The sequence below is a fragment of the Biomphalaria glabrata genome, chromosome 1 (genome assembly GCF_947242115.1).
Source record: "Biomphalaria glabrata chromosome 1, xgBioGlab47.1, whole genome shotgun sequence".
Taxonomy (NCBI): Eukaryota; Metazoa; Mollusca; class Gastropoda; family Planorbidae; genus Biomphalaria; species Biomphalaria glabrata.
Window position 1 is genome coordinate 76,047,460 of NC_074711.1, and position 15,063 is coordinate 76,062,522.

Consider the following 15,063-nt stretch of genomic DNA (forward strand, 5'->3'; position numbering starts at 1 on the left):
GTATCTTATCTTATCTTATAAAATACAGATGTTAATTCAAAAAAGAAGATGATTACGTCCTACGCGTGTCCCTAGGTCAATCTAGTCATACATGTTAATCAATGACTTAAATTCTGCCAAGTCGTTGGTTTTCCTGACAGATTCAGGCAACCTATTCCATGCTCTAATAGCAAAAGGGAGTATAGGGAGCTATCAATATAAATACAATTATTATTATTGATACTATTTAGGTCGAGAATATAAACAGGAGTTCAATGTTTTGTATAAATATATATTATGTGCACCCGATTTAGATTTTTTTCATTATAATTTTATACAGAACTTTGTAATGCATCTTAGTCGAAAGCAGCAGAAATTTGTTTAGTCAAAATTTATTTTTTCTCCCAGGTCAAGATAGGAACCAAAAATTTATGAGTAATTGAAATATAACGAAATAATGGACAGTCCTGACCAGGGCACGAACAATGGACCCTCACAGCAGCAGGCAAACAAAACACTCCATCACAGAAATTTCCCCCCAGAAAGAACCTTTTTGATAGCTAGTGTTTCGTAAACCTGCTCTTCATCACCCAAAGTTTAACACTCACATCACTCAGTTCTGCTTCCTGATACAGCAGTGGTCACTAGACTAGCAGACATCAACGTTTTGTTCTTCTCTCATAATATTAGAATAAGTTGTTTCCCTTAGCCTAAAGGTCTTAAATGAAAAACAAACAAAAAAAGAGTTTTATAACAAGATGAAATTTGTTTATTGTAAGATGTTTTGTGGGATAAAAAAGGAATAACATACTAGAAAATTAAAGTGCATGATATTGTGTTTGTTTGTTATTCTGCTAAGTTATCAAACATGTAGAAACAAATTCATAAAATGGAATCTCAAAATGAAAGGTATATGAACTATAAAAATAGATTTGAAAGTCAACTTCAAAAAACACCCGGCTACTTGACCTATATAGAATCTCCATGTTACGTAACACAATCCAATGTCCTTTTTTTTTCATGCAGAATGTGTATAAGAACTTAAAACTTTGTGCAAGAAAAGAAAGTTTGCAGAATTCTTGCTTCAAATTTTCTTAAAAACTTGAACACCCCCCCTCCTCACCCAGCCCTTTCCCCATTCTACTTTCAGTCAATAAACAAAACTCCAAACGTAAGGCAGCGCCAGGGTTCTTCCTTTGTGGCTTAATTCTCAGTTTTCTCGTTCTCTTCTGTAGATCTCTTCACTCCGTATGTGGTGGCTCTCCAGTCTTGAAGCCCATTAGAGTAGGGTCGACGAAATGAGTTGAAAGGTTGAACACCGAACCACTGATATCGCTTATTCAGTTTAGACAAATCTTCCCAGCTCATTAACAGGTCGTTGTTTCCATAACCGCCGTAGCCGAAAGCTCCCAGATCACCGACACCCCCTCGCTTCATCCAGTCTTGCCAAGATTGGTAGTTGGACCTGCTCAGGCCGTTCAGGCCCGTAGGCATGAATGGGTACTGACGCTTAACGAAGTCGTCCCATCTCTGATATTGGCTGCCGGCACCGAAACCTGGTGGGTATCGGCTAGAATCCCAGGAATTCCACTGGTCGTCGCCAGTTCTCTTCGACATCCAGTCGTTCCATCCTTGGAGGACGTTCCTGTCAACGGTTCCAAATCTGTCGTCTGCACCGACCAAACCGAAGCCGCGTTTGTTCATCCAGTCCTCCCAGGGTTGAAATTTGTCCCCGACCTGGCCGCCCCTCTCAAATGGGTTGCCGGAATCTCGCTTTGCACCCTGCGAGGTTTTGTCTTCGTTGTTTTCAAACTTTTCTCCTAGACTTGCACACGTACATATGGCCGGCAGCACCAAGGCTATCAACAAGAACTGGGCTTTGGAAAACATGATGAACTGATCTGTAATAGAAAATAAGTTTACAAGTGAATAAAACAAGAACACGTTTACAGTTGATTTACTAATAAACAAATACTATCAGAAATTGTATATTTGTCTCATTTTTCTTTACACAAAAGGTATTATCTCTTTTTATATCAGCGCTTTTGACAAATATCATTATTACATTTGAGTTCAAAATAATATAGAATGTGTTGGCTTACTTCACAAAGAAATTGTATATAATATTCTAACTAACAGAAAAATATCACATTATTTGCATAATATTTTATTTTAGTTTCTTTATGTTCCTTACATAAAAAATCTGCTCATACTTTTAAAAACATTAACTTGTGCTGTCTAGGACAACAATGAAACTATTTGAATGTAAATACATCAAAAGACTTCGATGGTATTATGTAAACTCAAGAAGTCTAGAGCTAAAACAAGACGATGTCTGAACGAGAAAACATGTAAAAGGAAAAAAAAGGAGAAGAACCGCACTATTACTGCCTTATATAAGATCTGCAAAGTTTCAACTTGATCTGAGAATGGGTGTGGGAGAAATAACGTGTCCAAAGTTGGTACCAGACAGACAGAGTTGATACAAGCTTTGTAAATATCACCCACCCATTTACCGTGCAGATAAAAAAAATCGCTGATTTGGTTTGCGGGATAAACAAGTTTTGGACAAGTAATGTCCAGTCTAGTAGACGGGTCATCGTGGTTATAACGTCCAGATCACTTTTTTTTCTGTGGTCAGCTTTTGAAACGAGTGCTGTCTGGTCCGTCTAGCGTGTCAATTGACGAGGGTAAATGCAATAATCCCAAACGACAAACTCAACTTTTTAGATTGAACTTGAGACTTCCTGTTTAACATCTGTGAGTTTTACCTTTTGCCCATTTTCCTTTCTTCACTAAAAACAGTATTTCAATATTGATTTTGCTTTTTACAATACCTCTATTCAAGTCACAAATTCGTGGAGGAACCTGTAACTTGGTCTAGATCTAGATCCAACATCGGCAATGAAAGGACTATCGCGTTCGTGAATTTCCGAAAGGCCAAAGTATTGTTGATTCCAGAGTTTAATAAATTAATATTCAGGAACATTTTGCGCATCATCTTCTCAATCTAGGTCTAAACGCCTATCTTTGGAATATTATAAAGTGTAGTAGGCCTAATCTATACATTCGCTTAACCAGGATTCTTTCCTTGCGGGGGGGGGGGGGAGGAACAAAGCAAAAAAAAGTTACATTGTTTTTTATTTATTAGTTATCAAGAGAAAAACAATCGCGCTCTAAGTTGACAAAAAGTTATTATCTTTAAAAAAAAGTATTTCTCATGTTTTTCTTGTTGTATACTTTTTCATTTCTCTCCCAATTGTTTTCTTAACATTGTAACTCCCCCAGCCCAGGGGTTTTGCAAGAGAGGATTTGAGCCTCCCAAACCCCTCCCTCAAATGGAGAATGATGATGACACGTTATTTTGTTGATACTTAACTAGAGATAAGACTTTCTAGAGTTCTTAGGGAGTTTGTCCTGCAGTAGAACAGTATAAAGATAAGACTTTCTAGAGTTCTTAGGGAGTTTATCCTACAGTAGAACAATATAAAGATAAGACTTTCTAGAGTTCTTAGGGAGTTTATCCTACAGTAGAACAATATAAAGATAAGACTTTCTATAGTTCTTATGGAGTTTATCCCACAGTAGAACAATATAAAGATAATCAGTTTGAGAATAAGAAATGACATAATGTAGTATGCTGCTGGTGCGTGATTGTTGTTAGCTGCAATGAGTAGACTATATCTGCCTGTACTTGTGGAGGCGTATTACGGTGCAGTTTATAACAATGTGTGAGTTGTTGAACAGCTAATGTACAATTCGAAGGTGTCAATGACTAACATAAGAGTGATAACGACTTCTATACTATCATTGTACAATCTGCGATCGGTCCACGTCTCTGTGTATATTCTTGATGAGATAATACACACAATGATACTACTACTAGATCTTTTTATAATAATAAAGTGCCTTGATATTAGGCTTACATATCAACCTTCGCTAAGTCCATGAAATCAAATAATCTGTTGACAATCACGGGAACTCGATGCCCCACACAATACATCACATGGTACTCAAGATGTCCGTAATATCTGTGTTAAGTCCACGGGAGTTGACCACGAGAGGACAAGATCCATACCACTCACATCACAACCTTCAAGTTACGCAAGGGACACAACTTTACCATGGATGGGGGAGGGGAGACAACTCTTTGGTCAACTCCAATACAAGGTCGTCTAGACGCTATAGTCATATGAGAACCTTCTATTCAGGCCAATGTTCTCATTGGGGAAGAAAGAAGACATTCTTTTACTTAGGAGACCAAAGCACATTGCTGAGTTTTGATCAATTCAAGATATCTGGATCTAAATGGAATGGCATTTTGTATATAAGTCTATATATTTTGTTTGCCATGTCTAGACAGGTCTTTGGATTTATCTTTGCACTTGTATAAGAAAAAAAAAGATTAAGAAAAATATTTAAATATTCACATTGCATTGGGGATTATCACGTTCAACTTTGAACACAGTAGTCGCCTCTTTTTTTTTTTTGATCCTTAAGATCGGGGTTTACAGTATTTTTCACCAATAAAATATAGGGAAATAGAAAAAGAGGCGATATGGCGAAATGAAGGGGGCAATATAAGATGTGGTAAAGAAATAAATAAAGAAGAAGATGAAAGAGATTTTAAAATAAATAAAGTAAACGACGCGAACAATGTCAACAGCTAGATGTACACACTATTAACATTTGTTACTCTCCTCATGTGTACGACAAAGACAATGAAGCTATAATTTGGTTTGAGTTGAGCAAAACGAAATGCAATCTCTCTGTTTATGGTAGCTAAAAAAACAACAACCAGCAAACACCTTCGCTGTTTATTATGTTTTCATATGAATGCACGGTGGTACTGGGACTAGAAGAGGAGATTAAAGAACGTGAAAACATCTCACAGGAAGTTGAGCAGCAAGTCTCTCCTGACCCTGACATCTCACAGGAAGTTGGGCAGCAAGTCTCTCCTGACCCTGACATCTCACAGGAAGTTGGGCAGCAAGTCTCTCCTAACCCTGACATCTCACAGGAAGTTGGGCAGCAAGTCTCTCCTGACCCTGACATCTCACAGGAAGTTGGGCAGCAAGTCTCTCCTAATCCTGACATCTCACAGGAAGTTGGGCAGCAAGTCTCTCCTAACCCTGACATCTCACAGGAAGTTGGGCAGCAAGTCTCTCCTGACCCTGACATCTCACAGAAAGTTGGGCAGCAAGTCTCTCCTAATCCTGACATCTCACAGGAAGTTGGGCAGCAAGTCTCTCCTAACCCTGACATCCCAAAGGAAGTTGAGCAGCAAGTCTCTCCTAACCCTGACATCCCACTCGTTACATTTTAAACGCTTCCTTTTTCTTTTCAAAGTAATATTTTGCGCTCCAAACTCTACGCCTATGCAAACATCTTCTATGAACATTAACGATTTAATAACATTACAAAAAAAAATTAACAAATGTATATTTAATGATGTCAACAATAACAACTGATATCAATATCCGATAAGAAAAGATTGATAACCCCGCGGCAAGACGGCCTAAAATGACTTCTATTAAAGTATTCAGTGTCAAAGTGACAATCTTTTGTTCTATTCTACTGCCCCAGGCTATCGACTGATTTGACTAAAATACTTAAAATCATTTCTCGTTCTATTTGATTTTATGTAGTCAAAGGGTATTATTTCTCTTTGTCTAGTAGAATATTATTTCTTAGTTGTCGGTCTTGAAGTATCTTTTTAAACTTTCAATTAGCTTCAGAGTTTTTATAGGAGAGTACAGTACACAATAGAACGCACTTCAGTTCATCCCATAGACAAGTACATTAACATTTCAAAACTATACTAAGTAGTTACAAGGAAACATTTAAAGCGATGCCTAAATTGAAATATTTAATATTTACTATTTAATTTTCTTAACATGTACATTTGTTATTCTTTTCATAATAGTTGAATATATTTCCCAGCATGCCATGTCTCTTCCATCCATAAATTCGGCCGCATGAAAGCTTGAATTAGTGAATTGCCTGAGCTAGCCAGGAAAACCAGTGACTAGGCAGAATTTAAATCATTGGTTAATATGCATTACAAAATGCATGACGCGTAGGACGTAATCATCTTCTTTTTTGAAGTAACGTCTGTATTATATAAGATAAGATAAGAATTAAGGGTTTAGGCTACTTTCCGTTACCAGAGGGGACTATTGACGAACAATGTCAATGACAGTCATACAGGTGTGTGTACTATATCTGACCATAGTGATCTGTAAGGAGGGGGACCATTCATTACAGACTATCATGCTGTACAAACATTGTTAGTAGTATGATTTATTAGAGCGCCTGATTATTGTTATTATTTGAATGTATACTACATACATATTGAAAGCTTGTAGACCCACGGAGACGTGGTGACAGAGGAACCCAGAGGTGCCGGGCTCGAATCCTATTGAAGGCAGGGATTTTTAATTTGGGGATCTTTAGGGCGCCAAGCTCTAATGGGAACCTGATTTTAGTTGTGGAAAAGTAAAGGCGGTTGGTCGTTGTGCTGGCCACATGACACCCTCGTTAAACATGGGCCACAGAACCAGATGACCTTTACATATTTACATAGATCGCAATGTCTGAGAGGGAAATAGTAGATATATAATCTATATAAAGGCTTTTCTTTTATTAATAAAGAAAGTTAGATTAGAAATATTTTCACCAACTGTTTTTGTTTAGCGCAATATCATGCTTTTAGTTTTCTCAATACGCTATGATCCTATCACTTGTCTAGACCAGTTGGAAAAAAAAAGGGGGGGGGGGAGAAAGAAGTGAGTATATGTGTGATCGCTTTTTAGATTTATTTTTATAAAAAAAATGAGCAATCTTAATTCGAACTCGAGGGCTAAGGCCTCCTCAGCCTCCTGAAGCCAACACGCTAACCACTGTGCCAGGGAGCTGCTTATGGAAATAGGTTTTATAATTATTTACAAACTTTTCTTTCTACAAACAATGAAAGGGGACTAATTCAACGTATACCACCTTTCCAGTCAAGTAAAATTTCTTTCCCTAGTTCGAAATACTAAACAAAATAATTAATTACCAATATTTAATTAACTAATTGGTAATTGTTTTTATTTATTATTGTGTTGGCATGTAAAAGAAATAATTGTGCAAAGTTTTAGCATGATCCGACATTGTGTGTGGGAGAAAGAACGTGTACAAACGTTTTACCAGACAGACAGACAGACAGACAGAATGAGTTGACATAAGATTTGTTAAAAGGAAAATAAAGTGTGGAAAAAAAAATCTTTGTTCCAAGCTGAAGAACGTTCTAGATCGAGTTGTCTTCTCTTTCCATATCTTGATCACGTGACTGAGACTTTTCTTTAATTTCGTGAATTAATTGTTCTTTTTTACGTCTGGCATTGAATGAGTCCAGAAGACAGTCTACTGTGTGTATTTTTAACAAGTCCTAGAGGATTATATACACACTACTAGAAATGGCGTGGGAGTAGAAATGTGGGAGTAGAAATGTGTGTGGTGGAAGGCGAGCAGGAACGAGTGAAGATATTTGAATTTGTCTGTCCTGGTTCAGAAATAATCTGTCATGAGTCGGTATTAACCTGTCATGAGTCTAGACTTGTAATTTGAAGACGGTCCTTGGCACATTACAATTCTAACGTCCTAGCTGGCAGAGAATGGCTGGCAGTGCAAGGTTCGAACTTAGAACGATCGTGACAATAGTCTAAGTTTGTTTTTTTTAAGTTTCTCTTCATCGATTCTGTTTTACTTTTTGAGTGTCACACGTCACTGACACTTTTCAAAATATTGATGTCCAGAAATATTGGTAACTTTAGAGCAGTGGTTCCCAAACTTTTTTGTCGCGTAGACCCCTTGCCATGTTTTCTGGTTTTTGGTAGACCCCCTGCTTAGATTATACCGGTACTGCATTTTTTTTTCAAATTCACAAACTCCATTGTTTAAAGTAATTTCTAACTGTAGTGAGTTGAAGAGTAAATAAGAAATTTAAAGCTACTTTGTAATATATTTATTGATAAAATTCAAAACAATTGATATGTACTACTGGAACCACCAAAAGACACTGAATATGTGTGTCGTTGTTTTTTTTTTCGCAGGTTCATCATCCATTCCTACGGATATTATGTTTCATATAGGAATTTGTCGTTCTATGAAGTAGTTCTTGCTTCAAACAATATATATATCAATAAATTTGCTTTACGTATCACTGTCTTTATATTCCTTTATCTTTCGAGTCTTGTTCAAAACAGGAGTAGGGGTGAAGTAACTGGCGCCTAAACCAGAAAGCTTTTGGCAGTAGGGACTCATTAACCTGGGCTAGCAATCCACCTAGCAGGGGGGAAACTGAATTCAAGCCTCTGCTGTCTTTGAGATCTACCCAAACATGGGAACTGTTTCCTGGGTCAACCCCAAAGAAATAAGGAGCAGATGACCCTTAGGCAGTATGCAGCACACATCGCTACACACTGGTAGAGCCTGCGAGGCCGCTAATCCCAAACTGTATATATTGTTTGCGAAGAATTACACAATAAGCTTTTGTTATAACTCATACCACCGATGTGCCTACTGTATTGTTGGTAAAAGAAATTTGTTTAAAATAATATCAGATGTACGTTTGTGTAAAACAGTTTTTAAAACTACTTTAACAGCTGGTAAAATCAATGTTTTATCTATAGTGTTTTCCGTATTTGACAATTATTAGAGAGATTTGTTAAGACGCTCACAAACCATCATCTTCTCTATATGATGTTGAAGAGAGATTTTGTGGGTCTATTCTGAACTTTAGATTTGAGAGTTCAAAAGTTTTTGAAACCTTTATCTTTCTATCAGGGTGGTATCGTCTCAATTGATTTTTCAGAGTAATTAGTTTCATATCCTCATAAAAAGGGCTCTTGGCAACCGCTTGTTTGACAAGGAAGAAATGAATCCAAATTTAAATGACTAACTCTGTATAATCTACATTTGTTTTTGTTACATGCAGAAAAAAATGAAGCTATTTTTATACGTATGGAAATTAAATATAACAATTTTTAGTTTGAATAATATGATAAATAGTGAGGATTAACTAAGGCACAAATCATATATTAGTGTATGAAATAATTACATTGATGAAATGTGAAAATTAAAGTTACGACCTGCTTAAATGAAATCAATTTTCGTAGACCCCCGTGGACATCTCATAGACCCCCAATTTTTTTTTTTCACTTTCGTAGACCCCTTGGAGCTCTTCGTAGACCCCTGGGGGTCTATATAGACCACTTTGGGAATCACTGCTTTAGAGTATTGTAAAAGTGAGAATGTCTTCTTGAAGAAATTTATAATTGATAATGTTTCTTTAGTATCAACATAATTATTTTGCATTTAAAAACAAGTAGCCGAACTTGGAGCGGTCCTTTCCTTGAACTCTTTGCCTACTTTCGTTACATGACCAAATCGAATGAATCTCTGGAAGTTGTTGTACTCAGTCTCCATTGTGTTACTCTGCGACACATCAACTTTTTAAACAAGGCTTTGTCCTAATATTGAGCTCAACTATGCTATCTTGATTAAATACTCTACGTATAATTAAAGATTGCAAAAATACTTAAAACATTTCATTTAACAAATGGCACTCACACACACAATATGTATAGAAATTATATCTATTGGTTATATATATATATTAAGGTGATAAGAAGATGAGCTACGGATCCGATCTTATAAGCTACAGACGTTCCTTCTGACCAGAAGATAATTAAGATAATTAAATTTAAATCCCACACGTGTGTCAGTCTAGACGTACATGTCATTTTGAGACTCTGATAAGTCATTGGTTTTCCTGGCTGATCCAGGCAACCCGATCAATGCTTTACTAGTCAAAAAGAAAGTTCAAAGCTCAAAAACAAAAATATACTGCTGCAGGGGTGAGCAACTGTATAGAAAATACAATAAACATGCATAGGTGTACCTGCGGGACCAAGTCAAACAAAGAACGACTTAACACTTTACAATTAACACAATTACAAATTAAGCCTATTTTGTGTTGTTTGTCTTTTTTGTTTGTTTCGTTGCTGATGAAGGCCTGGTGGCCCAAACGTCCGTCGTTTTGCTTGGTTCCGTATGTTACACATTTGCATGTTTATTGTATTTTCTATATGGCCAAAAAGAGCCTCGACTTCATTGATAACGAAATAGTACTGCTGATTTATCTTTACTTATTGAAAACAAAAAAGTAGGTTATGCACTACACTATTCCAAGAGTTACTGTATGTTCTTTTTACTTACAAGCGTGTACATGTCACCTCATTCATTCAGACACTTCTCAGTTTATGTGTCACACATTCAATCATTCATACAATATACACACGCACGTTTACAACAAAGTTACATCAGCAATCATTCTCTCGTGAGTAAATGTAATCATCCAAATATCAAAAGCTTATTTTAGTAACAATAAATCCGTCAAACATCTTCTCTTATGAACAAAGCATGGTTTAAATTCCATATGGTACTATAAATAATAAAACAAATAACTTTGACATTGGAAAAAAAAATAGTGGAAGTTCACGATGCTGCAAGATGTAGTTGGGGGGGGGGGGGGGCTAGAGACGAGCAAATTATTCAGAAAGAAAAGGTCACGTGGAGAAAATGTCATGAATGAAAAAGTTCAGTTGTTTCCCTTGTGTTTTTATCCTCTTCAAACTGCGTTGTAAATTTCCTGCTATTTCAAGGGATCATAAAATGTCCAATTCGTAATATAATGTGTTTCTCGTTAATTCCTTAGGCTCCAGGCTATTCAATGTTTTTTTTTCTAATTTTAATATTTTTTTTGGACAACTGGCACGTTTTGTCAATAAAATTTCTTGTATGGAGTCTGTGAGAGTTTTTTTTTGTTCAGTGTAGAAGTGTTATTGTTTCAGCTTATTAGTGATTGGAAAAGATGAAGAAAACTTTCAGAATCCTACTTGAGCTAGAATATGTTCAGACTTGAGCTAGAATATGTTCAGACTTGATTTGAGATCGAATATGTTCAGACTAGATTTGAGATCGAATAATTAAAACTTGATTTGAGATCGAATAATTAAAACTTGATTTGAGATCGAATAATTAAAACTTGATTTGAGATCGAATAATTAAAACTTGATTTGAGATCGAATAATTAAAACTTGATTTGAGATCGAATAATTAAAACTAGATTTGAGATCGAATAATTAAAACTTGATTTTAGATCGAATAATTAAAACTTGATTTTAGATCGAATAATTAAAACTTGATTTTAGATCGAATAATTAAAACTTGATTTGAGATCGAATAATTAAGACTTGATTTGAGATCGAATACGTTGTATTATATATATTATGTGTAGACTGGACGTGGAGATATTTTAACACTACAAAAATGTCGTGAAATTAAAAAAAAAATTGGAACAAGTTGTTTTGTAAAGAAGTTATAGAAAGTAAAGTTGTTGTTTTTTTTCAACCGTAACCTATGTAACATATAATTTAATGTTTAGATCTAGATCTACTAATTGAACATCGAAAAAAAAGAGCACTCTAGTCTCATAAATATTACTTTGCAATTTTAGATACATAATCTAGAAATATCTAGGTAATCATCTATTTAAATGTAGTATACATTAGATGACTATAGTCAATTGATGTGAATTGTTTCGATCTAGGATTTCGGGATATTATCTTAATGGAAACTAACCGGAAATGTCTTTCTTTCATGAATTTGCGTGAATATATAGTTCTGTGATTAATACATAACAAATTATATATATAGGTCTGTGCGTTGATCAATCGAGGATAAGATTTTGTTTCCATTTTCCAGTCTATTTATAATATATAGTCTGTGAATCAAATATAATCCTGTCATTCTCCCCCAGTAAAATGGCAATTAACTAGGAATAACAAAGAATGAAAACAATCAACATTTCCTATGTAAAGTATAGGTATTCAGACCAAAAACTTAAAATATCTAGTCACTATCATAAATCAAATGTAATTATGAAATCCGCATATCGATGAAATAATTGAACAAGCAAACAAAGCATTGGGTGTTTTTCTAAAGAACTTTTTGTAAATTAAACAAGAACAAATAAAATATTATATTTTAGAGCAATACTTGAATGTACGTCCTCTAGTTTGGGATCTCATGATCTATGGAAATATTAGGAAACTAAACACATCCAAATAAAGCCGTGAGGTTTAACACAGATATTCACTTTTGATGAGTGTAACACTATTGGTAACATCAATAAACCTATCGACAATTGAGAATAGAAGATTAAAATGTAAAGTAGCAGTAGTAGTAGCAGTATATATATATATATATATATATATATATATATATATATATGAAGACTCAAAGAAAAAGGGAAATTCCTTTTCCCAAATAGCTAGAACAATGTAACAGAGATGTAGGCCTACTCATTCTTTCAAGTTTCAAATCAGCGAGACTAACCACCAACGACTTAGCAGAGTTTTAGTCTCTAATTAACACGAATGGCTAGATGAACACATGGACAAGCGTAGACGGTATCTTGTTAAGAAGGTCTGTATTTTATAAGATAAGAAGATACCGAATAGGTTTAGATTAGATCTCAGGTCGAATAGGTTCATATTATATCTTAGGTCGAATAGGTTCATATTAGATCTCAGGTCGAATAGGTTTAAATTAGATGTCAGGTCGAATAGGTTTAGATTAGATCTCAGGTCGAATAGGTTTAGATTAGATCTCAGGTCGAATAGGTTTAAATTAGATCTCAGGTCGAATAGGTTTAGATTAGATCTCAGGTCGAATAGGTTTAGATTAGATCTCAGGTCGAATATGTTTAGATTAGATCTCAGGTCGAATAGGTTTAGATTAGATCTCAGGTCGAATAGGTTTAGATTAGATCTCAGGTCGAATAGGTTTAGATTAGATCTCAGGTCGAATAGGTTTAAATTAGATCTCAGGTCGAATAGGTTTATATTAGATCTCAGGTCGAATAGGTTCATATTAGATCTCAGGTCGAATAGGTTCATATTAGATCTTAGGTCGAATAGGTTCATATTAGATCTCAGGTCGAATAGGTTCATATTAGATCTCAGGTCGAATAGGTTCATATTATATCTTAGGTCGAATAGGTTCATATTAGATCTCAGGTCGAATAGGTTTAGATTAGATCTCAGGTCGAATAGGTTTAGATTAGATCTCAGGTCGAATGGGTTTAAATTAGATCTCAGGTCGAATAGGTTTAAATTAGATCTCAGGTCGAATAGGTTCATATTAGATCTCAGGTCGAATAGGTTTAGATTAGATCTCAGGTCGAATAGGTTCATATTAGAGCTCAGGTCGAATAGGTTCATATTAGATCTCAGGTCGAATAGGTTTAGATTAGATCTCAGGTCGAATAGGTTCATATTAGATCTCAGGTCGCATAGGTTTAGATTAGATCTCAGGTCGAATAGGTTCATATTAGATCTCAGGTCGAATAGGTTTAGATTAGATCTCAGGTCGAATAGGTTTAGATTAGATCTCAGGTCGAATATGTTTAGATTAGATCTCAGGTCGAATAGGTTTAGATTAGATCTCAGGTCGAATAGGTTTAGATTAGATCTCAGGTCGAATAGGTTTAGATTAGATCTCAGGTCGAATAGGTTTAGATTAGATCTCAGGTCGAATAGGTTCATATTAGATCTCAGGTCGAATAGGTTCATATTAGATCTCAGGTCGAATAGGTTCATATTAGATCTCAGGTCGAATAGGTTTAGATTAGATCTCAGGTCGAATAGGTTTAGATTAGATCTCAGGTCGAATAGGTTCATATTAGATCTCAGGTCGAATAGGTTCATATTAGATCTCAGGTCGAATAGGTTCATATTAGATCTCAGGTCGAATAGGTTTAGATTAGATCTCAGGTCGAATAGGTTCATATTAGATCTCAGGTCGAATAGGTTCATATTAGATCTCAGGTCGAATAGGTTCATATTAGATCTCAGGTCGAATAGGTTTAGATTAGATCTCAGGTCGAATAGGTTCATATTAGATCTCAGGTCGAATAGGTTTAGATTAGATCTCAGGTCGAATAGGTTCATATTAGATCTCAGGTCGAATAGGTTCATATTATATCTTAGGTCGAATAGGTTCATATTAGATCTCAGGTCGAATAGGTTTAGATTAGATCTCAGGTCGAATAGGTTTAGATTAGATCTCAGGTCGAATGGGTTTAAATTAGATCTCAGGTCGAATAGGTTTAAATTAGATCTCAGGTCGAATAGGTTCATATTAGATCTCAGGTCGAATAGGTTCATATTAGATCTCAGGTCGAATAGGTTTAGATTAGATCTCAGGTCGAATAGGTTCATATTAGAGCTCAGGTCGAATAGGTTCATATTAGATCTCAGGTCGAATAGGTTTAGATTAGATCTCAGGTCGAATAGGTTCATATTAGATCTCAGGTCGCATAGGTTTAGATTAGATCTCAGGTCGAATAGGTTCATATTAGATCTCAGGTCGAATAGGTTTAGATTAGATCTCAGGTCGAATAGGTTTAGATTAGATCTCAGGTCGAATAGGTTTAGATTAGATCTCAGGTCGAATAGGTTTAGATTAGATCTCAGGTCGAATAGGTTTAGATTAGATCTCAGGTCGAATAGGTTCATATTAGATCTCAGGTCGAATAGGTTCATATTAGATCTCAGGTCGAATAGGTTCATATTAGATCTCAGGTCGAATAGGTTTAGATTAGATCTCAGGTCGAATAGGTTTAGATTAGATCTCAGGTCGAATATGTTTAGATTAGATCTCAGGTCGAATAGGTTCATATTAGATCTCAGGTCGAATAGGTTCATATTAGATCTCAGGTCGAATAGGTTCATATTAGATCTCAGGTCGAATAGGTTCATATTAGATCTCAGGTCGAATAGGTTCATATTAGATCTCAGGTCGAATAGGTTCATATTAGATCTCAGGTCGAATAGGTTCATATTATATCTTAGGTCGAATAGGTTCATATTAGATCTCAGGTCGAATAGGTTCATATTAGATCTCAGGTCGAATAGGTTCAGAGCCTAGAAAAATTAGATTCTGCAGTGCTAAAAAGAGCATAAAATTGTATTT

The 15,063-nt window shown here is 35.5% G+C and overlaps 1 protein-coding gene across 2 annotated transcripts in view; it reads right to left on the reverse strand.

Annotated features, from left to right (window-relative positions):
* Positions 1 to 722: 722 nt before the first annotated feature.
* LOC106078654 (uncharacterized) overlaps positions 723 to 15,063 on the reverse strand; it is a 68,626-nt gene continuing 54,285 nt past the window's right edge. For both annotated transcript variants that reach the window (XM_056015086.1, XM_056015094.1), the window contains exon 2: positions 723 to 1,880. In XM_056015086.1, coding sequence (XP_055871061.1) covers positions 1,183 to 1,869 — 687 coding nt within the window. In that variant the 5' untranslated portion in view covers positions 1,870 to 1,880 and the 3' untranslated portion in view covers positions 723 to 1,182. The remainder of the gene's footprint in view (positions 1,881 to 15,063) is intronic.